Raw genomic sequence first — 27,272 nt, 5'->3', positions numbered from 1 at the left:
ATGTGCCAAAAGGGACAGACATAAATCCATGTCTGGAGTGTTTTCCCAGCTGCTGTTTTAAATAGGTTTCATGCAGCTAGGTTACATGTCACAGTTTTTTCTGCTTTTATGTATAAGCCCTCAGGTAGTAACTGCCTCTCCATACTGAGCACTGCCCGGCCATGTGATGAAGTCCCAGCAAGAAGAATAACTTTGAAAGTTTCATTGCTTCTTTTCCTTACCAGCTTTTTTTGCTATCTTTTCCCTTGGCTTGGGGTATCCCATGAAATCCCTGCACATCCAGGGAGCAGCCGGATCCCTACTTCCTTCAGCATGGTCTGAAGAAGCATGTGCGTTGCACATGTGGTCAACCTGCCTGTCCTCCTACAACCTAAGGGGTTTAGCCTGGGGGGTTCCACCTGCCCTTGTCAGAAGACATGGGGATGTCTCTGCATGCTCCAGGGAAGCGGGAATAAAAGGGTCAGCAGCTGCTGTACGTGACACGGGGTGAGGATCTGTCTGTTTCCACCGGCAGAGGCAGGGCAGCTACCAGGCGAGCAGCCTCCCGGAGCACAATGCCCCAGCCCTGATGGAGCTGGTGCGGGAGAAGGAGGAGAGGATCCTGGCCCTGGAAGCGGACATGACCAAGTGGGAGCAGAAGTACCTGGAGGAGAGTACGATCAGGCACTTCGCCATGAATGCCGCGGCCAGTGCTGCAACGGAGAGGTAAGATGCAGCCGTTCACCACACAAAGTGTGGGGGAATAATAAGGAATGAGTGTTTTCTTAGTGCTGGATTTTGCTTGCCTTTCCCTGCTGAGTCAGGCTGCCAAGGTTAATGCACCTCTCTGTGGTGTCATGCCAGTGAGATACAATAGTTGGTTAAGGCAGGATTTACCCTTCTGACCAGGTCCAAAAGTTCATTAAATCAAGGCACCAGATTCAAGCACTGGACTGAACAGCAACGTCTTGGGCTGCCAAATGCACACAGCATAGGGAAGGCAGCTCCTCCACACAGCATCACTGCAGTGAGCAGGGACTGTTGGTGTATGGCTGCATCCATCCCACAGTCTGCAACATGGGTTTTTAACCTAGTTTTAAAAGTCTAGAGTCCTGTCTTTTACCACTTCATTAACCTTCAAAATAAAAAGGTTCTCCTGATAGCTAAGCTAAGCCTCTTTACTGCAGATTACTTCAACTGATTCTTGTGCTTCCCACACGTAAACAATGAACAACAGATGACACTGTAACAGTCTCGTAAATACTGAAAGACAGATATCCCCTGTTGTGTCTTCCCTGGCCTGAACTAACTTACTTCCTTCAGCCTTTCCTCACTTGCCCTGGTGTAAAGCCCTTCCCATTCACACAGCATTTGTCTGGTCTGTCTCCACTTTGTGTCAAAACATGGTGCCTAAAAGCACACAAGGCACTGCAGTGAGGCTTTCCACTGATGAGGATGACAACATAATTCTTGCCCCAGTTTCTTAGAAGCCAAATCCCTTAAAAACATCCTAAAAAGAGATTTTCCTTTGAAACACCATTAAGTGTGTGACCGGGGATGATCCTTTTCTTTTGCACTCCAGTCTAGGCAGGAGTTCCTGTGCTACTGCTCACCTTTTAAAGTGCACGGATTTGATTCTTGTTTGCAATGTAATCTTTTTAATTTGGGACCATTTCCCCAGTGAGTCCCTCTGATGTCTGAGCCTGTGTGTCAGGCTGGTTGTTAGCCTCGTTGGGGATAGCCCCCTGTTTCAGCATGCTCTATCAGCCATTAGTTAATGGCATTAATGACTAAACCCAAGCTGAGAGTAGCCCGCAGCAAGACGACTCAGTGCCAAAATGACCCATCCTGTTGACAGGCACCCATCGCTAATTTGCTCTTCGAGTGTGGGTTTGGGGTTTTCTTTGCAAGTGCCCATCTCACGGCCTCAGGAACCCAGCTCTCACCGTGTTGACCTGCTGTTTCAGGGACACCTCAGCCCCAAGCCACTCACGCAGTGGCAGCTATGGTGAGAGTGCACTGGAGGTGCGGGGCTGGCAGGAGGAGGAGGAGATCGTGCAAGCCAACCGGCGCTGCCAGGACATGGAGTACACGTAAGGGGCTGTTGTGCCAATACCTGCCTGTTGTGTGTTTGGGCTGGGTTCAGATAAACCAGGATGCCCTTCTTTTCCTTTGCGCATGCCTGGAAAGGATGGGCTTAGCTTCACTTTGTTGTGCTCTTCAGCATTAAAACGCAGGTTGAAACGTTGCTGTCGTTAGATAACTTCCTCCCTACCTTCCCGTTAAACCTTCCCTGTGCCAAAGATGACCTTGTTATAAAACAGAGGTTGTTCCACTGTTAAAAGTAGGTTGGCACACGAGGAAGCTGAACGCTTGTTTAATCTTGGTGAAAATCCCTCTCTGGAAACGAGTGTCTGGTTGTAAAAGCTGCCGTTGTAATCCCACTCCTACATAATCAGCAACACAAGGGCTTGCCTTTGCCTTGCTCTTCACTCCTTGCCTGCTTATTCCTCCTCCTAGATGCACCAAGTATCTCACATCCAAGTTGTGTGATGGTTGCATTGGCGTTCAGGAACAAACCTGCCAAAGGCAGCACCACAAGCACCACTAAAAGAGATGCATTTACAAGTAGTAGAAGGTATAAAATAAACTGTTTGGGGCACAGGCAGTCAACAAGAGTAGCGTTCATTGTTGCAGGTGCTTTTCCTTTTTCAGCACACAAATGGACATGTGGCCGTGTTGTTCAATGAGTTTTAGATCTGGGCAGTATTTTTAATCCAGATTTTTTTTTCCTGGTGAAAAATGGCTTTTTGATGAGTAAAAATCCCTTCAGAAAGGCTGTGTATTCCTCTGGGATTTTACTGAAAAACTACTCAAAATCTGCTTGTCAGTGTTGGCTTCCCCACAAAAACACTGACACTTGGGTAAAAACCCCAGTCTGCTTCTGCTGCTTGTGGAAAATATCACTGATTGATTGTTTTTACTGGGTTTGGGGTTTGTTTTCCACTCACAGATGCAAGCTAATCCTGCTTCCAGGGAAGGAATAGAGTTTTACCATTGGCTTCATTAATGATAGATTAGGATCTTGTGTTTTCATTGCAAATTAGACAGCTGATTATGAAAACTAATGCTGACATGAAGTTGCTCGCTATCTCCCTTGGATGTGTAGGTTTTCCAGGTGTTTTCCAGGCATTTCAGCTTCACAAAATGCAGTTGCATTGGACTGTGTATTGTCACAGTCAAGCTATAATTATCTGGGTGTCATATTGTATGTGTACAGTTGTATTTTTTTTATAATATGGTTTAATATTCTTTTGCTGTGATTCAGTGTTAATCATTCCTGGAGAAAAGTCTCAGATAATCCTGTTTGTGATTTGAGCGCTTTTGGGGTCTGTATGAGATTTGACCCTGATGTCTTAGGGGGTGGAAATTGCCTTTGTGTTTGTATTCTGATGGAGAAAGCAGTCTGCTGCCTGGTCAGGATACTGCCCTCATTGCTCCTGCTGGGTTGGTAAAGCCACAGCAATAGATGGGTTCAGGTAACCTTGCAGAAGAGTTCTCGGTTTTGGCTTAGTAGCTAGAAAAGCTGCCTGTTTCAAAGTGCATGGTTATCCTCTGAAGAGTTGGTGGGGGCTGCCTTGTCTGAGTCACTCAAAACCAGAGGGCACGTACCCAGAGACCCATCCTGCTGCCCCAGGGTGGGGACACCTGCCCATATAAGCACTTCTTCCATTCCTGTTTTGCCAGAATAAAGAATCTCCATGCCAAAATAATTGAGAAGGATGCCATGATCAAAGTCCTTCAGCAACGGTCACGGAAGGACCTTGGGAAAGCTGACAGTGCCAGCCTACGACCGGCTCGGTCCGTCCCCTCCATTGCTGCTGCTACGGGTGTGCATTCACGCCAGACCTCTCTTACCAGCAACCAGATAGCTGAGGAGAAGAAGGAAGAGAAGATCTGGAAGGGAAGCATAGGTGAGCTCAGGGTTTGGTTAAGCTTTGCCTCATCCATCACTTCATCCTAATCCTTCTGCTTGAGCTAAGCAAAAGTGACTTGCCCGTGGCACACATTGCCCTTGCAGCTTATTTCCAGAGCACTTTCCGTGGGCAGAATGTGTGTCCTTGCGCTGAAGTCAAAAAAAAGTCATTTTTAACCTGGCATTTTATCTTAATTGTATTTTGATCCTATTAAATCATTCTGCACTGATTATAGAAGGCCATAGTTGGGGGAAATCCTCCCAGACATAATCAGACGGTGTTTGCAGCTTTGTGGGAGGAAATAACAAATTTGAGCTATGAAGAAAGCCTGATTAATCAAGAGAGTAAGCATCCCTTTGAGTACGAGTGCACAATGTGAATTGGCTGCTAAATGGGAAAACGAGTATAGAAGTGCCTGTGGCTTGAGGCCACGTAGGATGGAGGTATAGAGGCATGCAAGGCTGTGCCAGGGGTAAGTACCACTGGGATAGACGTGCAGAGAGGATGCAGGAATAGGCAGCTGCTTTCAAGAGGCTGTTTTGAGGGGGAAAAATCATGTGGCTGACAGGAGAGCAACAGGCAGCATCAAGGGGAGAAGCTAAGCCAAGCTAAGGTTTAGAGACATAACCAGATCAGTGCCCTATAGTTCTGCGGTAGGATGGGGTTGACAGCACTTACGTTTGAGCTGGGGTGTGACTGACCTCCATGTGTTTTCAGGGCTACTCTTGGGGAAGGAGCACCATGACCATCCATCAGGCCCCTCACTGCCTCCACCCCTGCCCTCCTTGTCCTGCATGCCCATCCCAGCACCGGTGGCCTCCCATGCGAAGACAGGCAGCAAAGACAGCAGCACCCAGACGGACAAAAGCGCCGAGCTCTTCTGGCCTGCCACTGCCTCCTTCCCTGGCCGTGGACGGCTGGGTACCACCCCATCGCACAGCCCAGCTCCACGGCCCCCGGGGACACGAGGGACCAGCGAGAAACTGGGTGAGATCTGCTGGACCCCAGTGTGAAACGCCAGCATCCACACCCAGGGTTGTCATCAGACCCCTAGAGACACCCAGCACTGATGGAGGGGGGTGATACCTTACAGTTTGTAAGGCGGTGGGGAGATTTCTTCAGGGAAGCTAAAACTGCAGAGAGAACGCTTTCCAAGGCTGCCTGGTCTGGCTTTGCAGAGCTTCATGCTCCTATAAAGCTCCACTCACCTGTGGCAGGCAGAGTTTCCAATCAGTGCAATTATTCATGCTGCCAAAGGTAAAACTACAGTGTCACACCTTGAAAATACTCCACACTTGCTTATGGACTCAGACCCTTCTCTTGTTTTCAATCTAAACGTGGTTAGTGAAAGCACCATTTTCTTCCTAATTGATTTTAAAGAAAACCTGGAGGGAAATAGTAAGGAGGAAGTGGAGATTCAGGGAGGAGGGATTAAAGAAATACAATTCTAATTATTATTTGAAAGGTGGAAGCTGCTGGTTTGCACCCCAGCAAGGGAGACATTTATTTTACACATAGTATTTTTAAAAAGCCCATTTCCTATATATTCGTCTCATCTCAAAAGCAAGCCTTCCTTCTGAAAATGTGCCAAGTGTTATTAATAGGGCTGAATATCACTGATTCCTTGAAACTCTGGATTGCTGTGTTTTGGGCAATCCAGATTGGAATTTATTTCCAGGTACTCTGAAACAAGCTTTTCCTGTTTATAAGAAATCAGAGTCCTTTTTCTCCCTGAATTTGACTGTCAAGAACTATGATGATGAAGATAAACACCTAACAACATCTATCATACATTGTGATAATTCGCAATACACATTCTGTTATCCCATCCCACTGGCAAAGCAATACATTTGAGATTAAACTACCTATCTGATTATTTGTGTACTGCCTTCATGGTGTTTAAAACATCCTAAATTTTGATGCAGAATAGGAGTAGAATGATGCAGATAGGAATATACATGTGGAGAGCTACCATGGATCAGATGGCAAGTGGTTACTTGGTAAAGTGATGTAAGCCTTTGACAAATGCCTCTTTCTCTCTAGGGCCACAGCTAAAGAGCTGCTTTGATCTGTATCTCTTAAATAGCATCTTTGTGCCTGCCCTTGGCGTCTGCGCACACCAGCACAGTTACTGTCATTGTGCAGGGAATTGAGCAGTACATGTTCTCAGCCTCCTTGTCCAATATGACTTTCAGTATGTAGGACATACAGTTAGAGAAGTGCCCCACCATCACCCCCCCAAAAAAAAAATGTGTTTATTTTTGCTTCAAACATTTTGCTGTTGAATTTGAGCAGGAAACCAGCTTTCCCTTCTTTCCCATTGCAGAGAACTCCAGCCACGGGAAGCTGCCCGACAGCAAAGGCAGAGTGAGCAGCTTGCTCCACAAGCCCGAATTTCCAGATACAGACATGATGGAAGTCCTCATCTGAGCAGAGGACAGCGTCTCTGGGGATTTTTGTGCATACAGCCAGGTCCGAGATGGTCCTTGGTGTGCAACGCTTAAGAACTAACCCTGAGAGCATGAAGAAAGAAACAGAAAGTTTGTGCCCAAATCAAAGCTTGAGTCTGGTATGTTGAGACTTTGGACCAGGCGAGGAGTCAAGAACGCTGAAGAGGAGCGATGAAACAAACGTGGGGTTTTCTGAGCAGAAAGGGGCATTGAAGATGGAAAATGGCACGAGAAGGGGACCATTGAGGGAAAAGGAAACTGCATTTTCTGGTGTAAAGAGAAGGTATCGAAGTTACAGACTGGGTGCACACCGCTGCTCTGTTCGCCTGCCTCTCTGCAGCTGGGACAGGGAGTGAAATCCAGGCTCTTTAGAGGCCAGAGGGAGTTTGTGAATAACCCAGGAGAAACTTGCATCTTCCTCAGTATCAGTTAACTTCTCTAAAGTATTTGCTGCTTAATCTCTGTGAATAATTGGTCCTTAGGTGTACACGGGAGGCTCTTGTGGGTATTTGTTTGAAGTGGTGTGGTTTTCCTGGGCAGGCAGGTCAGGTGCCTCTTTCCTGGCTGGACAAGTGTTGCTCTTGGAGCTGGATTTACAGTGCAAATATTCGTGTCTTGCAATCCTGGAGCTTGCTCCGAATTCTGGTTTTGGTAGGAGCAGTTGTTGGATGGAATTCCCATAGAGGATGAATGTAGAGGGGGGAGGAAGGCCCCACTGAAGCAATGGGAAGGCTCCAGGAGGGAAGGTCGGGGTAGGATCCTAGCAGCTCCCTGAAGGGCTGTGTGTTGCATTCAGAGGGGTGTGTGTTTTCGGTTGAGTTAAGATGGGTTTGCTTGTGAAGATGCCTCTTACTGTGCACTGGTTCGCAGTAGTGGAAGAATCAGTGTGTTCATGGTAAGAATGGGCTTTTACCTTATTCTCAATGCCTACAGCCAAATCCTACCTTCCTTGAGAATACAAACCTGCCGTTCAAGCTGACATGGGGCTGGGCACTAAGGGGTGTAGGATCAGGCCAGGAAGGGTTTAACTGCAAAGTAGTACATGAGCATCCTCTTGTTTGCTGTGCTGAACTGCAGTTTCTTTCCACCTTGTTTTACCCAGGGTGGAAATGGGTCATTTTCAGCTCAGTCCCTGATTCCTGTAAGAGGTAGTGACTGTGAGGCAGCCAACTCCCCAGCTGTGTTATTCATGACATGCCATTTGCTTCGTACATTGCACATGCCAATAGGGAGGTTTTCCTCTGTAAGATGTTTTTGTGTTGGCTTTGCTGTTCCTGAACCTCGTAGTGCACTGTAGTGACACTGCGAAGACCTTGTCTTTGGGAAAAAGGGTGATGGGATTTTGTGTGAAGCTGCCAAGAGTGGAAGAGTGATGGGTGCTGGAAGTAACTGTGTGCTCAGGGCTAACTCAAGGCCACCCCTTCTTGTAGGTATTAAATCAGAGCCCTCGACTGTGAAAACACCAGGCACTTTAAACTCTGCTTTCACTGAAAACTGAAGTCCTCAAAGCCTTCAGGGGCCAGAGCCATGCACTCAACACTGCCTGGCTGATGCCTTTGGTATTTCAAAACCAATTGCTATGGTAAATCTATGCACTTACTTTTGCGTGTACATAGAATTAGATGTGTCAGTGTCTCCCTCTTCCTGATTTTTGCACTTGTTAAAGTAGTGGTAGGCAGGTTGTGCAGGCAAGTGAGCTGTGCATTTCAAGTATTAGCAGCTTTGCATTGTGAAACCAAATGTGTAAAACCCTTGGAAGATGTTATGCAGCTTAATATATGCCGTGTAAAATGGGTATATTGGGTTTGTGTTTTTCTCTAAACTTAAACGTTGTGTTTGCATAAAAGCTAGGCCCATGAGTGGCATCAGTGCTTACCCACCTCTGTGGCCCTTTCTCAAATGTCTGTGGTAGGAGGAGAAGAGGAAGCAAAAGCAAGGGAGTACAGTGATGAATATTTCATTTCATTTCATCATGTTTCTCCAGGAAATAAGGATACCGAGGTGCTTGGAAGCCCTTAAGCATTCTATTACCAGCTGAATTATTTCTTTTGATGAAACTGTTTAACAGGGTGTGTGCAGGCAGACAGCTTGGCATCCAGCAGAAACAGTGTGGGATCAGCGTGCATGATGTGGCTTTCAATTATGTTTGGTAGTGATTCAGCTCAGCTTTTCCAAGTCAGCTAGAGTACAGCACTCCTCCTCCTCATAGAGACAACGGTCCCTCCAGTTCCTGCTATCCAAAGGTGTGTTACAATTAATGCTGCTCCCAGATTCATGGTCACCTGCAGGCAACTGGTCATTGGAGACGATGGTGTAGTCAACTCCTCTTGTAGGCAACAGCTCAAATAAACCCAAAGGTTCATTCTCCTTTATCATGTTGAACTCAAGAGATGTTAGTTTTCCTGGAGGGAACGTCTGGAGGACCAGTGGGTCTCCCCTCAGCCCAAGCACGAGCAGGACCTGCATGGAGTATTACTGCCATGTATCAGCCCCTTTCAGCAGAGTGGCACAACTCCATTTGTGCTGGTTTTCCCACCTCTTGGAACTGTTTTGTGTTTTGGGAAACTGTGCTGTAGCCATTCCAGGTGACTTTGGTAACTCGTTGTAAAATACTGTCATTTTTTATTGTTGTTGGTTGTATAGAGAAGTGGGTATACAGTGTTGTACAGCTGGAGGGTTACTTGTACATAAAGGGGGAAGTGAGGAAAGTTATGTGTCACCCCCAGCAAATATTGATATTGTTGGTCAGCCAAAGATTTCTTATTCTTTGCTGTTTAAACTTGTGCCTTAATATTGTATATAATAAATGTATAAACACGTTTATTTTCCCACTTTTCCAGTGTGAGTATATCGAGTCCTCAAGAAGAAAGGACTTCTTAAACAGCTGAAGCTTTGCACGCCACATGCTAAGACTAAGAAGTGGTACCTCAGGATTCTTCACTGGGAAGGTGGTGAGGCACTGGAATGGGTTGCCCAAGGAAGCTGCGAATGCTCCATCCCTGGATGTGTTTGAGGCCAGGCTGGATGGAGTCTTGGGTGACATGGTTTAGTGTGAGGTGTCCCTGCCACCTGGAACTGGATGATCTTAAGGTCCTTTCCAACCCAAACCATTCTGATTCTGTAACTGTGAGGTTGCCTCATCTCTGTTTTTCATAGCTGCTCACGAAAGACCCACAGCATGTGCCACCAGTAGGTGTATGTGGGCATGAAATCTGTGGGTCTGTGAAGCAGAGCTTTGCCAAGCAAGAAGAGCAGAATTTTACCAAGATCATCTTCACCAAAGGAAATGAGGGTGGAAACTGAATGAGACGCTTTTGTATAGCACTCACATTGATTTATTTTTGTTCCGGAGGGTCTGGAGCTTCTTTATTTGGCAGGTTGGATCAGTGTGAGTGAGATACCCAAATACCTCATAGATCTAGATATTCCTGAGTTACTATAACATCTTCAGTAAGGCATATAGATCAGATCCTGTTTCAAGCTGTTGGGCAGGCAAGGGGAATGCTCCTGTGGAAATACTGCTCTGTTTGCTTATGCAACTGGAATAAATGGGGGGAGGGAAGCAAAAGTTACCCAAGTGCGTGGCTCAGAGTGAGTAAGGGAGGTTTGCTCAGCAGGCTCTCACATGCTCTTCAAAGTGTCTGTTAGGAAATTCCTGAACCACGTCCCAGGGAGCTGCAGGCATGAAAGGCATGAAAGCCATTAAGGGCATCTCTCCCCTATGGGTTCTCCTCTGCTTGTCACAGCCTCCTCTCCCTATATCCTCACACATGTTAAAAACCCATCCTGCCCTGGGCAGCACTGTGTCAGTGAAGATGCAGGGGCTCTGCAGTAACTTGAGCAGTGGTTTGCTTCACCCACATGCCAGCACCTCGTGTTCCCTCTGCGAGCAGGCCCATCTGAATCCTCCATCTTCGGTGGCAGCTGAAGTGTTTGTGGTGTCTTGGCTCTTTACCACCAAGAGCAAAAATGTGGTGATTGCTGAGATTGTGGCTTTTTAATGGGTAAGATTTGACAGGAAAATCTGGGGCTTAGCTTGGTGTTTGAATGCCATGGAGAAAAGAAACTAATAGAGGCCAAAGCAGTGTTGGGGTGGAAAGGCTCATGACCAGCTGTGTTCAGGTATAACAAGGAGGAGGTTTATTCTGTTTTTGGGTTGTGTTTTCAGCATGGATCCTCAGCCAACGAGAGCATCCCTGTAAAGCTGTCTCCAGGTTAAGTACATTTTGCATATTAACCTCCGACAAAACCATGCAATTGAGAGTCCATTTGTTTAAATGTTAAGATCCCCTATTACTCCGTGTTCCCAATACTGGGCAGTGGTCCCCTCACTTGCCACATATAGGGAGAGTGCTCAGAAGAGCTAACAGTATCAACAAAATTGCTATTTTGAAGCATTCCAAAATCACAAGTCAAGTCCCACCCAAAATGACTGGACCTTTTCAGTCCAATTAACTTGGATTCAGTGCACTATACAGCTGCGATGTCTTCTCTGCTTTGGTTTGGCACCACATCCAGGGCTCTCTCCTCCCTGCATTGTGGTGCAGCAAATGTACAGACAGCAGTGATTTGAAACAGCATCCTTGGGGAAAAGCTGTGATTTCTCACATCATTAAGTACTTCTTGGGGCTGGATTTGAGGCACACTGCAGTGAAACATGGGCAAAGTGCAGGCATCATCACCAGCAGGAAGGATGCTGCCAGGGGTCTGCTTGCATTCAGGATCCCCAGTCTGGGATCTGGATGCAACCCAGCAAGGCAGTCTGGGTCTGAGCATCCCGTTGTGTTCCTGCACCACCCTTAGCCAGGTTTTTGGGTACCCTGTAGTGGATGAGCTGCTCACGCAGACAGCAGGGGGTGGGTTGGTGCTACCTGGTGGGTCTGTGCTGGCCATCAGCCTGCAGTGGTGGGGGTTTGAAAGACCCCAATCCCCATCTCCTTACGGGTCTGTAGCTCCTATTACAGAGATGATAGAAATTCAGGAAGCAGCCTTCCTCTCTCCCATGGTGCAGGAATGCTGTTTGAATGTCAGCCTTGGAGGGGGGCAGCATAGTGCAGGGGTGTCCCTAAGGCCATGTGCTGGGCTTGGACTCACCCCTTGAATCCCAGTACTAAAACCAGTGGACCCAGTGGTTCCACAGGGTAATAACCCCCCTCTCTGCAGCCCAAAGCAAAGAGGGAGAACAGGGTGTAATGTGCAGCAGTGCGATACCTGCCTTAGGGCTGGGTAAAACACAGCAGCTGTCATTGTCCCTGCAGTGATTAATGTCCATCCAGACCTTCACAGCCCTGTAAAACCAACCGCGAGTGCCCGGCATTCCTGAGCTATAAAAGGCACAGGAATTCATTGACTCGAGGTATGAAACTCCACAAGCTGTTTTATTTCATACCAGCCACTTCAGCTTCACATGAATAAAATATCAGTGCACATATTTTCCAGAATAACCCTGCATGGCCTCGCTGCAGCCCTCACCTCGGTCTTCTGCCAGCATCCTCACTTTGATGTGAAATAGGGCAGTGATGAGAGATGACACCCAGGTCCACATCGCCCCCATATCTTACAGGGGGCTGAGACCCCATGACTGGATGGGAGCTTCTGTTTTCCTGCATACAACTTGGAGGGGCAGTGGCAGAGCTATCAGCAGCCTAAAAGCTGGAGGATGGCAGTGCCCCCCCCCCCCAGGAGACCATGCCTGCTCTAGCGTGAGGTGCCCCTGCCCATAGCAGGGGGTTGGAGCTGGATGAGCTTTAAGGTCCCTTCCAACCCAAGCCATTCTGTGATCATGGTGACTTCCCTGCCTGCTCAGTGGCCTCTTTGTCTCCTGTTCACAGCCTTCCCCAGTGCCAGCCTGCCCTGGGAGCAGAAGTGGGGTGGGCAGCAGTGACCCTCCAGGCATGTGAAGCTTCCCAGAGGACAGCTGGGCTCAGGGAGAGGATGCAGGACCATGGCAGCAGCCAACATCCCTGTGCAGGCCCCAGCTTGGGACTTGATCAACCCAGGCAGAAGTCCCACTGGGTAGAAGCTGTGAGAGGGAGAATGGTGCTGCAGGGTGTGAGAAGTTGGAGGTCCCCTCATTTTTAAGAAGCCCCTTTCTGGTAGTCTCGCTCTTACAATCGCACTGTGATTTGGTCCACATGGAAGAATTGGTGCTCAGGGGGTGAATTCCACCAGAGTTCAGAGCACACCCAGCAGCAAGTACGCCAAGCACCAAATCCAGTGGGTTTCTGCTCTCACTGGAGGACCAGTGGCCACCATGACTTTGCTCTGATGCTGTCTATGCCCCAGGCCCATCAAAGCAGTCCTAAGACCTGATTCCTCCATGGGGAACATGGAGCACCTGAACCCCAGGACTGTCGAAGGAGCAGGATCAGCCTATGCCATCATCCAGGTGCAGCAGGAAGCCGCTGACCTCTCCTTGCCACTGGTGAAGCATGATGCAGGGATGGAGAGCCCCCAGGGGTTGGAGAAGAGCCTGTGGATGGGGACATGGCTCACCTCACACCCACAGGGAGCCCATGTTGTGTGGGTTTGGCCCCAATTAGGTTTGGGGTTGAAGTGGGTTAGAGAGCCAAAGCCACCGCCTGCACAAATCCATGTCTGGGGCGGGCACAGTGCTGGGGCAGCAGAACCTGATGGGGAATGGGGTAAGCAGAAGGGGCTGCACTGGGCTGTCCCCATCCATGCCCTGTTCTTCCACAGGGACACATCTCAATCCATGCCTTGCTCCTCTGGAGGGAAGCATCCCCACCCGTGCCCTGTGTTCCTGCAGGGACATGTTCCCCTTCCATGCCCTGTTCCTCTGCAGAATATGTCCTCATCCCGCACTCTTCTCACCCCTGCTGCTGCTGGCTCATCCTCACATCCTGCCTCTGCTCCATCCCTCTCACCCTCCTGTCCTCCACATCTTCTGACTCAGCCCAAAACCAGGCAGGGAAAGCCCAGGCATTCAGGTCCTTGTGTGCCATCATTTCCCCATTGTTCCCTGTTTAGTTTTAAGATTGAGGAGCTTGAAGGGGCTGCCCTCATTTAGGTGTTTGTACTGTGCATTGCACAGTGGGGCCCAAAAGCACTGTCTCAGGCTGTAAATGATATTGCTATTGTTGTTATTATTATCTGTGCATCAGCTCGGTGCGCCTCTGCCTCTAAAATGAAATCGTTGTCCAAGTTCCTGGAGCCTAAATGTGGCGCAGGAGTAAGATCCCTCTCACTTAGGTGTTAATAATGCCTCACCCCCGCCACAGGGCTTTTTTTAGCTGGATGAGCCTTTATGTTGTGATGCCATGAGCTCCTTATCGTATTACCCAGCTCCTGCGTGCGGGGCCCCGCAGCCTCACCTGCCTGCGGCTGCGCTCCCAGCCCTGTCCCCAGACACCACCAGCAGGTCCCAGTGCTGAGCTCCAGCAGCCCCGTCCCAGCTCCTGGGCAGGGAGGGCTCTGGCTGTGTGCTGGAGCTGCTTGCCCCTGCCCCATCCCGCCTGCTCTTCCCTAGCACTTACACTGGGAAGGCTCCAGGGTGGGAGTTGTGGGCTTCTTGTATAGCGCACAGCGCAGTCAGACTGTGGTCCAAAGGATCGCTCCGGCCTGCAACAGTTATGGTGATGCTAATACCAATAGTGATACAGTAATAGCAATAATAGAGGGAGAAATAGACAAAGAGGTTGCCATGGAAGTTGCGCCTGCCCCATCCCTGGCAGTGTTCAAGTCCAGGCTGGACAGGGCTTGGAGCAACCTGGTCTAGTAGAAGGTGTCCTGTCCCTGCCCATAGCAGGGGGTTGGAACTGGATGAACTTTGAGGTCCCTTCCAACCCAAACCAGTCTGTGATTTTATGATTCTATGTATCTATGATAAGAACAATAAAACTAAGGCTGATACTAAAAACAGGAATAAGAACAGGAGCAACCAAGTCCAGTTGAAGATGTCCCTGCTCATTGCAGGAGGGTTGGACTAGATAACCTTTAAAGGTCACTTCCAACCCAAACCGTTCTGTAATAGGAATAGGAAAAAGAAAAAGAGTAGAAATTGGAATTGGAGTAATAAGAAGAAAATAAGAACAATAAACATAGGTGTAAAAATAAGAATATTAAGAAATTCCGTTCACCAAAGGGAATAAGAAAATTAGTGAGAAAAGATAAGAATAAGAAATTTATTCTCCACAGGTGGCAAAATAAGGATTAGAAGACGAAGAATTTGATTCCAGAGTGTGCTGCATGTCCATGCTAGGAGAAGACTGTTTTGCCCCTGTGGCCACAGGCTGCAGCCAGGGCAGCTCAAACTTAGGCCTTTCCAGGTAAACAGCTTGACCCAAGCCCACGGCTTTGAGTTTGCATGGAGAGAATGGGATGATGTGCTCGTGGGAACTGGGCTGCTCTTGAGAACTCTTCATGTTATTACATAGCCCGTGGGTAAGTCCTCTCGTCATTATCCAACTGATCTTTCAGATCCAAACCAGCTACCAGAGGCCAGCTCATTTTGGTCTGAGAGAGGAATCTCGTACACCTCATTAGAGCAAACATGCCCTAGCACTTGGCACTCGGCACCTGGCGGCTTTCTCCTTGGATCCTTCACCAGCGGCAAGGCTTTTCCCATGTGAAAAAGGCACTTGGCGTGCTGAAGAGGCCTTTTTCAACACAAGGACTCACCTTTAGAAGGGAATTCAGAGCCTGCCCTGGGAGCAGCTCTGGTGTCACATTGTGTGACCTGCCCTGGGGTCCCAGAGCCCCTTGGCAGTGCTGTGTTACCATGACCCACGGTAGTCCCTCGGGATCATAGCATGGAAGGGCGCAGCAGCCCCAGTGTTGCTCTGGCACTGAGCAGTGCCTGGGAATCCCCTCAGCAATCTCTTTCTCACTCACCAGCTCCTTGTGTCCCTGTGCCAGCCCGTGAGACCAGCAGGGAAGCACATTGGAGTCCACCCATCACCAAGTGCATTTGCAGGGACTATCCCATTGGATGCTGTATGCATTGAAGGTTTCCCTTAGCAGACCATCGTAGAAAGAAGGAGAATTGGAAGGGACGCAGATGACCGTGCATGGTTTGCTGGGCAGTGTGGGGCATTGCTGGGCTGAGCATTGCAACCGTTCCCCCTCATATTGATGAAATATCTCTGTTAAATCCCTCCAGTCTCTTCTAAACCTTTCCTTCCAGTGATGCAAATGGTTCTCAGTCACATTAATGTTTGTTTGGTTCATAAGACAGCCGTGTGTCACTTAGCTGTGAAGGGAACCATGTATTTGGGAAGAAGGTCAGAGGAATCAGCACCAGTACAGTAAAGGCAGAATGTGTTCCTCTAGGTTTCAGGACAGGGGACAGAGATGTGAAGGACCTGATCTTATCTCCAGGAAGCAAACAGAAGAGAAGGAGCAGGGCTGGGTCCTTGGGTGGTATTAAAGCAACAAATGGAGAAGAGGATGAAATGGTTTGTGATGTCTTTTATTGAGCTTGCAACCCTGGTGCTGAAAAACACTGGGGATAGGTTGATAGAGTTCCTCCTAAATTACCATCAATACTAACCTGCTGCAGCAGGGGAGTAGCTGTTTGACATCCTATTTGTACCTAGGCCCCAAAGAATGCAGCTTTCTAAGACCTGTAAGCCTCAAAGCTCCTCAAACATTCCTGTTCCTGTGGATTAGGAGGATTACATAGCTTCACAAGACAGCGGCAATGAAGAGGCAAAGGAGACTAGAAGATGAGCAGAAAGAGCATCAAAAGGTCATACAGGGGTAGTGCTGGCACTTTCCTCTAGATCATTAGGGTCAGAGTGGAAATGGACAGGGATTTCTGTGCTGTTGTCATAGAGCTGACACTGTAAGTATGGGAGTGGTGTCTTTAATGCTGACCTTAACTTCCTGTCACACTGCTGGTAAGGATGAAAAGCAGCTACTCATGGACACATCGGTTTGGTTTCATTGCTGAAGTATTAATCCATCAGATGGAAGGTTTTTTCCTTGGCTCTGATAAGAAGTAAGCACGTTATAAAGGAAATTGTCTACAAAAGTATCTTGGATCAAATGCTCTCATTGTATTTAAATTAAAAAGAAGTTGATTGCTGCAAAATTTTTCAGAGGGGGAATTTTGGGAAATCAAGGGAATTACTCAGGGAAATAAACTGAATGTCCAACAATCTGAAATGCAATCCCAGGCAGGAGAGGAAACCTCTCAGGGGAAAGGCCAGAGACTTAATTGGATGAAGAATTACCACAAAAAGAATATTAGGAATAACCACAAGCCTGCAATGGGTGGAAAAGGGGATTAACCAGCGAAGAGAGGTGTATGTTAAAGATCAGGCAGTGCAGGGGAACGTGGGAATCGACAAAGTTGAGCTGTGTTAGATCTTGCAAAGGAAATTAAAACAACCAGCAAAACGTTCCTGAGTCAAAAATGAGAGAAGAAAGAAATGTGGCTTCTCTGTGGCCAGGGTGGGACCAGGGAGTCTGAACACACTAAAACTGCATCCCTCGAACGAGGCGGCTGTTTGGTGTCAGGCTTTTTAAAGAGAGAGGATGCTGGGTCTCAGGCCAGACTGAAGATGGATGAACGGACATCATATAGAAACAACCACATCTAAAGGGGAAAGGAATCTCAAAGAGCTGGGTGCATGGAAACTGGACCAGCTCACCCCGGAGTCAGGGAAGAAACAGCCATGAAATCGCAAGTGCAGCAGCAAGTATGTGAAATTAGCCTGTGGCGGTTTAGAAGCAGTGTTGGAAACCAGTGATTTAAGAAAGATGCCCTGGGTGAGTGCGGCTCTGCTCGTCTGCAGTAGTTCTGCCAAGTGGGGTTCTTGCTAGAGAATTCCTCAAGCTTTCCTGAAGCACTGATTTTCTAGGCAAAGGAAAGGCAGTCAGGCATGTTTTGCTGGACTCCAGCACTTTCTGTTATTGTGTTCCATGTGAAATTATACCTGGTGGGAGGCAACTCTGAGATGGACTAAGGGAGATACCAGTGCTCTGCCCCAGTAAGGCTTTCTCAGGCTCCTGGTGATCCTCAAGGGTCAGTGCTGGGGATCATTTCATATTTCTGGCAATGCCAGTGGCACAAGGAATAATACGTGAATGAATTTGCTGTAACATAAATGTGTAATAATTTTCACCAAAAAAACCCTCAATGTCATTTTGGAGGAGCTGAACAACCCTGTGGAGTGGAATAGTGGAAATGGGATTAAATTTAATAGGACAAAAAGCCTGAATTCATGGATAATGGCGATGTTCCCCAGCAAATGGTATGCCATGAGAGTTGATGATGAGCCATCAGCACAATGGGGTCCGGGAAGACCCAAGTACCACTTAATGGCAGTCTCCTGCTTTTGGAAGAGACATCCACAAAGAGGGGGAAACACAGCACATCCATGTTGTGGGGAAATGAGTCTAAACTGGGATGGGTCCCAGGCTGGGTGAAGCAATGCAGAGCATGCCTAATGCAAGGAGAATGCAGTGGCTCAGTTTCCAACTTGCAGGATGGGGGCTGGATGGATGCTCTTGCCCTCTGTCAGAGTATGATGAGGAAAGGTTGGAAAGATGCCGAACTACCAGATTGCCCTTGGGATGGGGTCTTGCAGCTGCAGGGTCATTTCCTTCAGTGTTCCATTTCCCATTCCAAGCTCGCCAGAAGGGTCAGGGGTAATCTCCTTCAGGGATGGATCTGTCCCCATCAGCAGAACATCTGCATGTCCCCAGTTTATTCTCCCATCTGTACGTTACACAGCAGGAAGCCCACAGATGCTGAGCCAAGTTGCACATGAGATTTGAGTTCACAGCTGAGGGCTTGAAGCACAGCCCCAACTGCCTCCCAGCACCATACTGGACCCTGTGGTTCTGCTGTGCTGCTCATGTGGCCGAGCTGCCTGAGCTGTGGCAATGGATGCATCATGCTTGGACCATGTGAGGCTCAGCTCACTTCAGGAAGTCCTGGTAGCAGGAGCTGCTTCTCTGCTGCTGCTCCCCAATGGAGAGGCTCAGGAGCATCTTCTGCTGCAGCAACTGTGATTTCATTTAAGTGTGTACTTTCATCCCATTTCCAGTAGGAAGGGTCAGGAAGAACCTCTGGGATTTGCTGCTTTTAGAAGAAATGCCATCCAAGCACATTTTTCTCCCAGTGTTTCCAGCTATAAATACCCTGACACCCTTCTGGGACCATGCTGGCCAGGACATCCCCAGGCTCAGGAGGGGAGTCGGCAGTGAATAACTGAGAGTGGATCCCCAGCAGGAAGCTGATGTGATGGATGGAAACCACCAAAAGGCTGTTGAAACGCAATTGCTTTTTCCTCCCTACTTTGAAGCAAGAATGTTTTGAACAATGACACCTTGGGGTACCCTTTTCCACCCTCCCTGGGTGAAGAGGTCCACATGTCCCAGGACAGCAGAGCAGACGATGCCCTGAAGTTTTGGGTGCTTTCCCAGACTCCTTCCAGAAGGGAAGGCATTTGGGCAAAATGGGGATCAAAAGCAGCATCACTGAAATGGCACCATTAGGGCAAAAAGTGCTGCAAACCAGAAATCCCAGGAAAGCTGTGGATTGGTGCAAGGACTCCTGACCCCACCTTGGGAAGCCTGAGCTTGCTGAGCACTGGGGAAGGGAGAGAGAGAGCCATGTGTGAGCCACATCCTTCTTTTAGTCATGAGTAACCTCAGCCTCAGAGAGCAAAGTGAATTGTTTGAAGGTCAACAGGAAAATGGTCAGAAATTAAAGCTTCTGAGGCCAAAGTCCACCCCAATTTGGTCATTCCCCCTCAAAAAGTAACTTCTTCTGAAACACACCAAATGTTCATTGTTATTTGCCAGCTCATTGTGGCCTGGATGCAGAGCCCACAAGAAGGCACCTCTCCCACCACCCACCTGGAGCACTGAGCCACAGGCTTTGATGACCCCCCCGATACAGGGAATAGCAATGGAAACCAAGAGTACAGTGAAGTGACTCCAAAAGGGCCACCCAGAAACCAAGGCATCCAAAGCCGTGAGTCACTGCTGCACAGCTCAGCCCACCCAAAGACTCTTTCTGCCAAAACCCTTTGACTTGCACTTTGTGCAGTGATAGTCATTAGATGGACCTAGATGGTCTTAATGTCCTTTCCAACCCTAACTATTGATTCTAAGATTCTATGGTGAGAGGAAGCTCACCAAGCAGCACAGTCCCTGGAGACCAGCAGCACACTGCACACCCTGAGCATCAGTGTCATGCTCCATGTCCAACTGCCCTGGGCACAATGACACATACACATTTTTTCCAGGAGAAAGGATTCCCTACTGATGCTGTAGGCCTTTTCCCACCAGATCCCTGCCAAGAAAAGCAGGTTTTTAAGCAAGAGGAGAGGATTTGATCTGCTGAGACCTTGGTCCCTTTGCCCTGGGCTTCTCTGCCCTGAGGCTTGAGGAGGGGCCATTTTGGTGATGCTGCTTTTGAATTACATGTTGCTGCATGCTTATCAAAAAATAGCTGCTGCAAGGCCCACAGAGCTATAACCAATAGTGGGAAATAGCAATAATCTCTTCATTAGAGACTGTAGTGACAGGACAAGGGGTAATGGGTTCAAACTTAAACAGGGGAAGTTTAGATTGGATATAAGGAAGAAGTTCTTTACTGTGAGGGTGCTGAGGCACTGGAATGGGTTGCCCAAGGAAGCTGTGAATGCTCCATCCCTGGCAGTGTTCAAGGCCAGGTTGGACAGAGCCTTGGGTGACATGGTTTAGTGTGAGGTCGTCCCTGCCCATGGCAGGGGGGTTGGCACTGGATGATGTTAAGGTCCTTTCCAACCCTAACTATTCTATGATTCTAACATCAACCGGTCTTACATATCCACCAGCAAACTTAACTGTCTCAGCTCACTCATTTTCAACCAGATGTTGCAATAGGCCACGCCGCAATGGGACCTCCTGTCTGGCAGAGCAGGACTGAAAAGGGAGGTGCAAATGCATCATGATACGTAACATTTTACAGCAAAAATCCACCCAAGGACCATGGGCCACTTCCCCAAGGCACAGGGACCTACCCATGCAGCACCATGAAGAGGAGCTGCCTGTGATCCCCAGGGATGGAAGTGCTCAGAGCCAGACCCTTAAATCCATGCGGCCCCCATGGAAGTACACATTTGTTTTCCACTACACATAGATGCCTCAGAAAACAGGCCCACCACTCCAGTGGGTTTATGTGCTGTCCTTGAGACTGGCCCAAAGCACTTCCCCAGCTCCCCAGGGAGCTGGAGTGGGGATCAGCTTGTGGATAAATCACAACCCTTTCACTTTTCATCCACAGAGACATAAAACAATCCATACAGAGGAGCTGGAGGGCCCTGGAGAGGTCCCAGGTTTGGAACCTTCATTCTTACTCTCAGCCACATCACCCCTTGGTGTCACCCACTCAACACACAAAAGGCACAGCCTGGGGGACCAACGAGACCTCAATACGAGATGCAGGAGGCACGTTTGTACACCGAATCAAGGTCCTCAAGGTTGGACCCACATGTAGACTGTGGCCACTGCTGCATGGGAGAAAGACTGTGCCTCCCCATCAGTGATGCTGAGCCAGAGCACCCCTACACAGAGGGACAGAGGCCCTGGAGCTGGAAGGGAGCCATCCCCTATGAGCAGGGAGGGACTTTGGCATGGGATGGGGTCTGAGCAGGGAGAGAGCTGCCTCTGGCAGGAACAGTGATTCCTGGCGGGATGCTGGGGCTGCCAGGAGTCCCTGCAGCTCCCAGTAAAGCTCATTGTTTCTGAAAGCCAACAAAGCAAATCTTCCCTTTGGCTTGGCTGGCATGGGGAGGGGTGCTTGGCTCCAGAGTATGATCAAAGGGAAGCGAGGAGAGGAAATGAGTCAGGAAAAGATCATTCCTTTGGCACAGGGAGGTAATGGGAAGGTTTAGCACTGGGCATGGGCTAATGCAATGGGGCAGTGGTTGCCCTGGTGCCCCTCCACCCTCAGCCACTCCATCGCTGAAAAGAGTACTAGAGCTGGTCAGCCTTATAAAAATAACAGCTTTTCTTCTGGCTTTCCAAAGAAAGAGGGTTCTATTCCTGGAAAAGATCCTGACAATAGAAGTGACCTTGATGTAAAACACAATTTCTGTGTAAACAGATTACTCTAAATGTTGTCAAAGTATTCATCTGTGTTACCATGACCCAACACATCACAAACACCAGCCAGCAATAGAAGCTGAAAGCTCCTTCTTTGTCTCCTGGGGATGGGTTTTCTTTGACCCTTCTGAATCAGAGAGCTGAAATGTTTTGCTTGACTCAATGTTTCATTTCCCCTCAAACGTCCATAGCTGGAGGCACGTGGCAGGGAGCAGGGCTGTAGCCTTGCCTCGGTTGCTTGTGAGCCCCTTCCTCAATCATTTTAGAAAGAGAACACAAGCAAAAGATACCCTTCAAACAAGGCACAGAAAGATGACACTGTCCTTCGTTGCTAAATGAGAGCCGTCCTGTGCCAGATAAACACTGCTCGGCAGACAGGAGTCAAAATTGCAGCATGCAAATTGAGCACGGACAAGAAAATGCACAGTGTATATAAAGGGAGCTTGTTTTCTTTGCTTCCTCTTGGGATCTCTGGCCTTGCCTTGACCCGTCGCTCTGTATCTTGTAGCCTGTAACATGGAAGAGCCCCTGGTGCTGTAACAACAAAGAAGCCACTGGAAAAGAGATCCCTCTTGCAAAAGAGGTTATTTTGTCTTCACTGTGATCCCCACATTGCACTGGGGTAATATTAAAGGATTGCAAAGACACAGTCGAGTGAGCCCAAGGCTTGGCTTTGGGATCTGGGTGCTTCAAAGCAAGATAATAAAACATTGGGATGTTTTCATGAGCATCAGGCTCCTTCCATGTGCCTGGCATTGAGAAGAGGTGACCCTGTATGTGGACACAGTGGGGACCAGCTTTGCTTTTCTTTAAAGTCAGGCATTACAAGGGCAAGAAGAGGATTAAAATCCATGAGGAGAACACACTGGATGCACTCCTCTGCTGGCAGAAGCTGGTTTAGCTGGAGACCCAGCGCTGGCCCCACCACGTCCCTGCTGTCCCTGTTGTTTCTGCTGCATCAGCAAAGAAAACTTGTGGGAAGTTTCCAACTTGCTGACAAATCCCTTTCCTTCGGAACAGTAGCAGCTGGATTAGTCCCATAATGAAGCCATTCGGCATTGACCCATCTCTCCAGAGCCCAACCTGCCACCTCCGTTGTGCAGCTCTCAGATGCTCAGTTATTACTGTCCCTGTGGCTGGTGGGGATGGCTCATCCCACCAGACTCCCTGCACTCAGTGGGAAAAGAGGCAGCTGACTCTGGATGCCCAGGATATTCCAGAAAGGGCTTTGATTTATTGTTATTTCCACTTAGAAAACACACTTCGCTAAAAAAAGAATTCCAAGTATTCAGAAACATCTTGGTCTTGCTCTCCCATTTACAGCAGCGAGGACCAAGAATAACTCTGCTGCAGCCAGCGGTTGACACTGGGACAGAACCAGAGCCATGCCAGTCACAGGACTGATGTCTCAGAGCACTGGTTTTTGAGCATTCTGGGATAGAAATTGGATCTTCAAAGGCTCGCAGCTCCCTTTCAGACACTCCTTCACTCACTACAGTTTCAGATATTGGTCAGCATTTTCCTGGAGGTGCTGGATGCTTTGGAAAACCTGTTGGCAGGTCCCTTAACTGGTTGTCAAGACTCTGAAACCCATCCTTTGTGGCAGCTGAAACAAGTCCTGCTGGTCTGTGAGAGCAGATTGCATCTGGTTGTAGTCAGTGAGTTACCACCTCCTTGACTAAGGCATGTATAGGAGCGGGAAGAGCTTCTCTCTGCCTGCATTACTCTGCTCATCTTTCCCCTTCATCCATCACATTCAGATCTCCCAACCTTTTCCCTTAATGTCACCATTTAGTATTATCTTTTCCTTTAACTTCCTGCATCTGCTAGTTCTGCTCTGTGTCCATCTCCAGCTGAGCACAGTCCAAACACCCTCCAGGTCCAAGTCCCTCCTCTCATTCCTCTGTACCAAGGCTCCTCATGGCATCTCTGTTTTCTTGCTGCACGCTCGCCCCAGTTCTCAGGTTTGATACTCTTGGCAAGGAGTAACTATTGGGGAAGAAATGGTTGAAATGAAATAACAAACCCACTGCAAAGTAACAAACACCAAAGAGGAGCCAGCCAGGCAGGCACAGCAGTATGGAAAGGAGAGGCTTTATCCATAAACACCCCCATTTGCAATCAGCAGTTGCTAGTGGCTTCCTATTAGAATTAAAATTGTTTCTGAGACAGATCACTGCTAATTGGCCCAAAACCGTGCAATTTTAATAAAATCTTAATGCCAAAGGTCCTAACTCCCCATTCCCAACCTAGATCCAGCTCTGCAGCTGAGCTATGGGCAGCTCACAGACGGTGCTATGGCCATGTCCCAAGCTCTGTCCTCCTGCAGGGTTTGACCTGGAAGGCAGAGGTCCGTATGGGTTAGGGCCAGCCCAGGCACATTCCAGAGGGTGGCTGCATCCCTGATGAGACCACTGCCCACCACCTAAGTGCAGCACAGCCGTTGTCTATACCAACATGCGCCTTCCTGCACCTGGGACTGTTGTTTCTTCATCTCTCTTCAGTGCTCCACCAGACTGGCAGAAGACATCAGCGCCCAGGTCCTGCTGCAGGACCATGGGTGGCTGATAGCCTCCAGAGTGAGGGGCCCCGTGCACAAGCCATGAACTTACCCAAGGGACCAACACTGAGCACTTCTCCATCCTCTGCCTCAAGTACTATCAATTCAGACCTCCTCCACCTCTGTTGTGAGCATTGGGGCTACCAGATGTTCTAAGGAGGGTCCTTGCCTTGTTCCCCACGGTTCAGTACTGCAGGGGTAAAGGTGCACCCCCTTCAGCAGGAATGGAGCCAGGCAGAGCTGATGCGGCAGCACCCTGCTCTCCGCTCAGGTCCTGGAAGGGTTTACTTCCTGAGCTGCTCCTGCAAATCCACATAACTGCAGCAGAGCCCAAAACCAAACCCTGCTTTCCTCCCATCTCAGAGTAGAGCGGAAATCATTACTTCACCCCTTAGCTTCATGCCTGAGTCCACCAATAGACCAAGTTCTGCAGCTATAAATACTCTCTAGAGTCCTGATCACCATTCCCTGCTCTAACACCTACCTAAGTCCATCTTGCTTGTAGATGTGCCATCCCTGGAGATGTCCAAGGACAGGCTGGATGTGGTTCTGAGCAACCTGATCTAGCTGAAGATGTTCCTGCTCGTTGCAGAAGGGTTGAACTAGGTGAGCTTCGAAGGTCCTTTCCAACCCAAGCTATTCTATGATTCTCTATTGGAACAAATGGCAGAAAGGGGTATTACATACAGAAGGGCTTTAATTTGCCTTTTTTTTAGAAATTCTGAGTCTGGAATGGTCTAAAATTATGCCTCTCACTGCCTGCACTGAAAAACAGAACATAGTATTTAAAAGGTGGTGTTTGAAAAGCAAGCCTAAATTAGAAGGTGGGCATAAAACTGTCACTATAGATTTCAACACCTATGGATAATTCCTAAAGCTCCCAGAAAACATGATGTGGTGTTGTTATCATCAGCTTATTGTTACCATCAGCTTACCGTGCCTCCAACTGACATGGAATCAGCCCTGAAAGTATTAAACCATAAAGATGGTTTCCTTCAGGCTGAGGAATTTGGAGCTGTTCAGTCTGAAGAAGAGAAGGCTGCATGGAGACCTCATAGCAGCCTTCCAGTATCTGAAGGGGGCCTATAGGGATGCTGGGGATGGACTCTTCATTAGGGACTGTAATGACAGGACAAGGGGCAACGGGTTAAAACTTAAACAGGGGCAGTTTAGATTGGATATAAGGAGGAAATTCTTTCCTGTTAGGGTGCTGAGGCACTGGAATAGGTTGCCCAGGGAGGCTGTGAATGCTCCATCCCTGGCAGTGTTCAAGGCCAGGTTGGACGAGGCCTTGGGTGATATGGTTTAGTGTGAGGTGTCCCTGCCCATGGCAGGGGGGTTGGAACTAGATGATCTTATGGTCCTTTCCAACCCTAACTATTCTATGATTCTATGACTCTAAGATGTTGCAGTGAAGTGTCATCTAAACTAACACAACATTCACTATCTTTGCTGCACTGTCCAGAACAAGCCCTGCAGTAGGAAATGTGATGGATCCATATATCGCTAGCAGGGGTAGGTTTTACTGGGGAAAGCTGGTTTTTGAAGCTGGTGACTGAAGAACAGTGATTGAAGAATTCAGTGTTGGTTTTCTTTCGTTTATTTTAAATGAGTGACCTGGACACCTATGACAACATTGTTGTTCTGTCTGCTTATTCCCCATTCAGAAAGAGAACTCAAAGGAGCCTTCTTTAGGAAACAGGACTTTTCCAAACATGCCTATCTGCACTCTGATTGAACCATACCTTGGGGACATAAAGCATGGCAATAAGGCTGCATCTGCTTTTATCACTAACCATAATGATATGCGAGTCTGCCTAGGGAGAAAGCAGCCGAACTCACAACAAATGCAAGACTGTATTTCTTTGGGAAAAGCATCCCAAATTTTTTCTCCCAAATGAGCAAGACAACATCTGGCAGAAGTTTTGCTCTTTACCAACAACTACATTTCATTCTAAAAGCTGACAGCAGATGGAAGGAGAACTTCTGTGTATGGGAACATTTCTGTGGGTATTTTCTTTCTCCCCCTGAATCTGCAGAGCACTAGGCATAGAGAAAGAAAGCAAATCAGAGAAGCCCTTCATGTGATTCTGACTTTCCTTGGAAGAGAATTAATGCTTCAGTCCCCAGCCAGCCCTGACTGCAGATACAAGTAATCACTTTAGCCTAAGCACTTTCTGAGCATCAGCACATCCCTTCAAGGCCTGAATCCTCCACACTTCCCTTTGAAGTGAAGCACTTCCAAGGCAATATCCCATATCCATGTCATGGTTTGACCCTGTGCTCAGATCTCGCCTCCAGCATGAGAGACTTTGAGGTACTCGTAGTTGTAGGAAGAAGTATGAGAACCCATTGGGCATGGCTGAGAGGAGACACCAAGCTGCCACCACAGCAGGCACCAGCCTGGCTGCCCATGAGGCATTGAAATGTGAACAGACCAAGCACCAGATCACCTCTGCCCCCAGGGTTTATTTCAAACAGAGTTCAAGCTAATGGGGAACTGAAACTTACCAAAAAGCTGCTTTTTTAATAACAGAATCATATGAAGTCTTTAATATTCAGCCATCTACTTGATGAAGACAAATAGATGCTAAACACTTCAGAACCTTGCATACAGACAGCACAGTTATTTCCAGCTGCAGGGCTATTATTAAGCTTTATTCCTCACACTATTAATCCCTTTAGAATTCTAAAACAGATTCCAAGTAAAAGTTTTGAAGAGAAGGCTTTAAAAAACAAACAACTTAGAAGTTTAACTTAGTCCCTGTGGAAAACATATCCCGGGTTTCATTTCCAATGCTACACTGAGGATAATAATAAACAAGGGGAAACTATGAAGCAAGTAGCTTTGTTTCAAGCCACTGGTTACAGCAGTTCAGGTGCTCATCGTCACTGAATGATACTACAAAGCATCATGTTGCGCAGCTTACAAAACCCATAGGATTAAACAATCCCTATCACTAGGAGCTGTAAAATACCACATTCCCTGAAGTGCCCAATGTTTCCTCCACTTCACCTCCCAGGATAGCTGCCTTCCCAGCTCCACTACCTTTGTTCAGACCTGTTTGTCACACTCAGCAGAGGTTCCTGGATAAAAACCTATGCTGGGAGCAGAGGTGCAGATCACCAAATGCTGATTTTCCTCAAGAACTCTGTGTCACACTGCAGCTTTACAAGAACAAGTGATGTGCTTGGCTTTTCCAAGAGGCACAGCAGAAAATGGAACATCAATAGAGCAGC

The 27,272-nt window shown here is 48.1% G+C and overlaps 1 protein-coding gene across 4 annotated transcripts in view; it reads left to right on the top strand.

Moving 5' to 3' along the window:
• AMOTL1 (angiomotin like 1) overlaps nt 1-8,198 on the top strand; it is a 66,164-nt gene extending 57,966 nt beyond the window's left edge. For 3 of the 4 annotated variants that reach the window (XM_057399820.1, XM_057399818.1, XM_057399822.1), the window contains 5 exons: nt 515-705; nt 1,947-2,072; nt 3,727-3,953; nt 4,674-4,943; nt 6,283-8,198. In XM_057399820.1, coding sequence (XP_057255803.1) covers nt 515-705; nt 1,947-2,072; nt 3,727-3,953; nt 4,674-4,943; nt 6,283-6,386 — 918 coding nt within the window. In that variant the 3' untranslated portion in view covers nt 6,387-8,198. The remainder of the gene's footprint in view (nt 1-514; nt 706-1,946; nt 2,073-3,726; nt 3,954-4,673; nt 4,944-6,282) is intronic. The other variant, XM_057399821.1, reaches the window with a different exon arrangement.
• Nucleotides 8,199-27,272: the final 19,074 nt, after the last annotated feature.

Source organism: Pezoporus wallicus, unplaced genomic scaffold (assembly GCF_028554395.1).
Source record: "Pezoporus wallicus isolate ANWC-B61680 ecotype Strahan unplaced genomic scaffold, APGP_CSIRO_Pwel_v1 scaffold_6446, whole genome shotgun sequence".
NCBI classification, from domain to species: domain Eukaryota; kingdom Metazoa; phylum Chordata; class Aves; order Psittaciformes; family Psittacidae; genus Pezoporus; species Pezoporus wallicus.
This window is presented reverse-complemented; position numbering and strand designations above follow the sequence as displayed.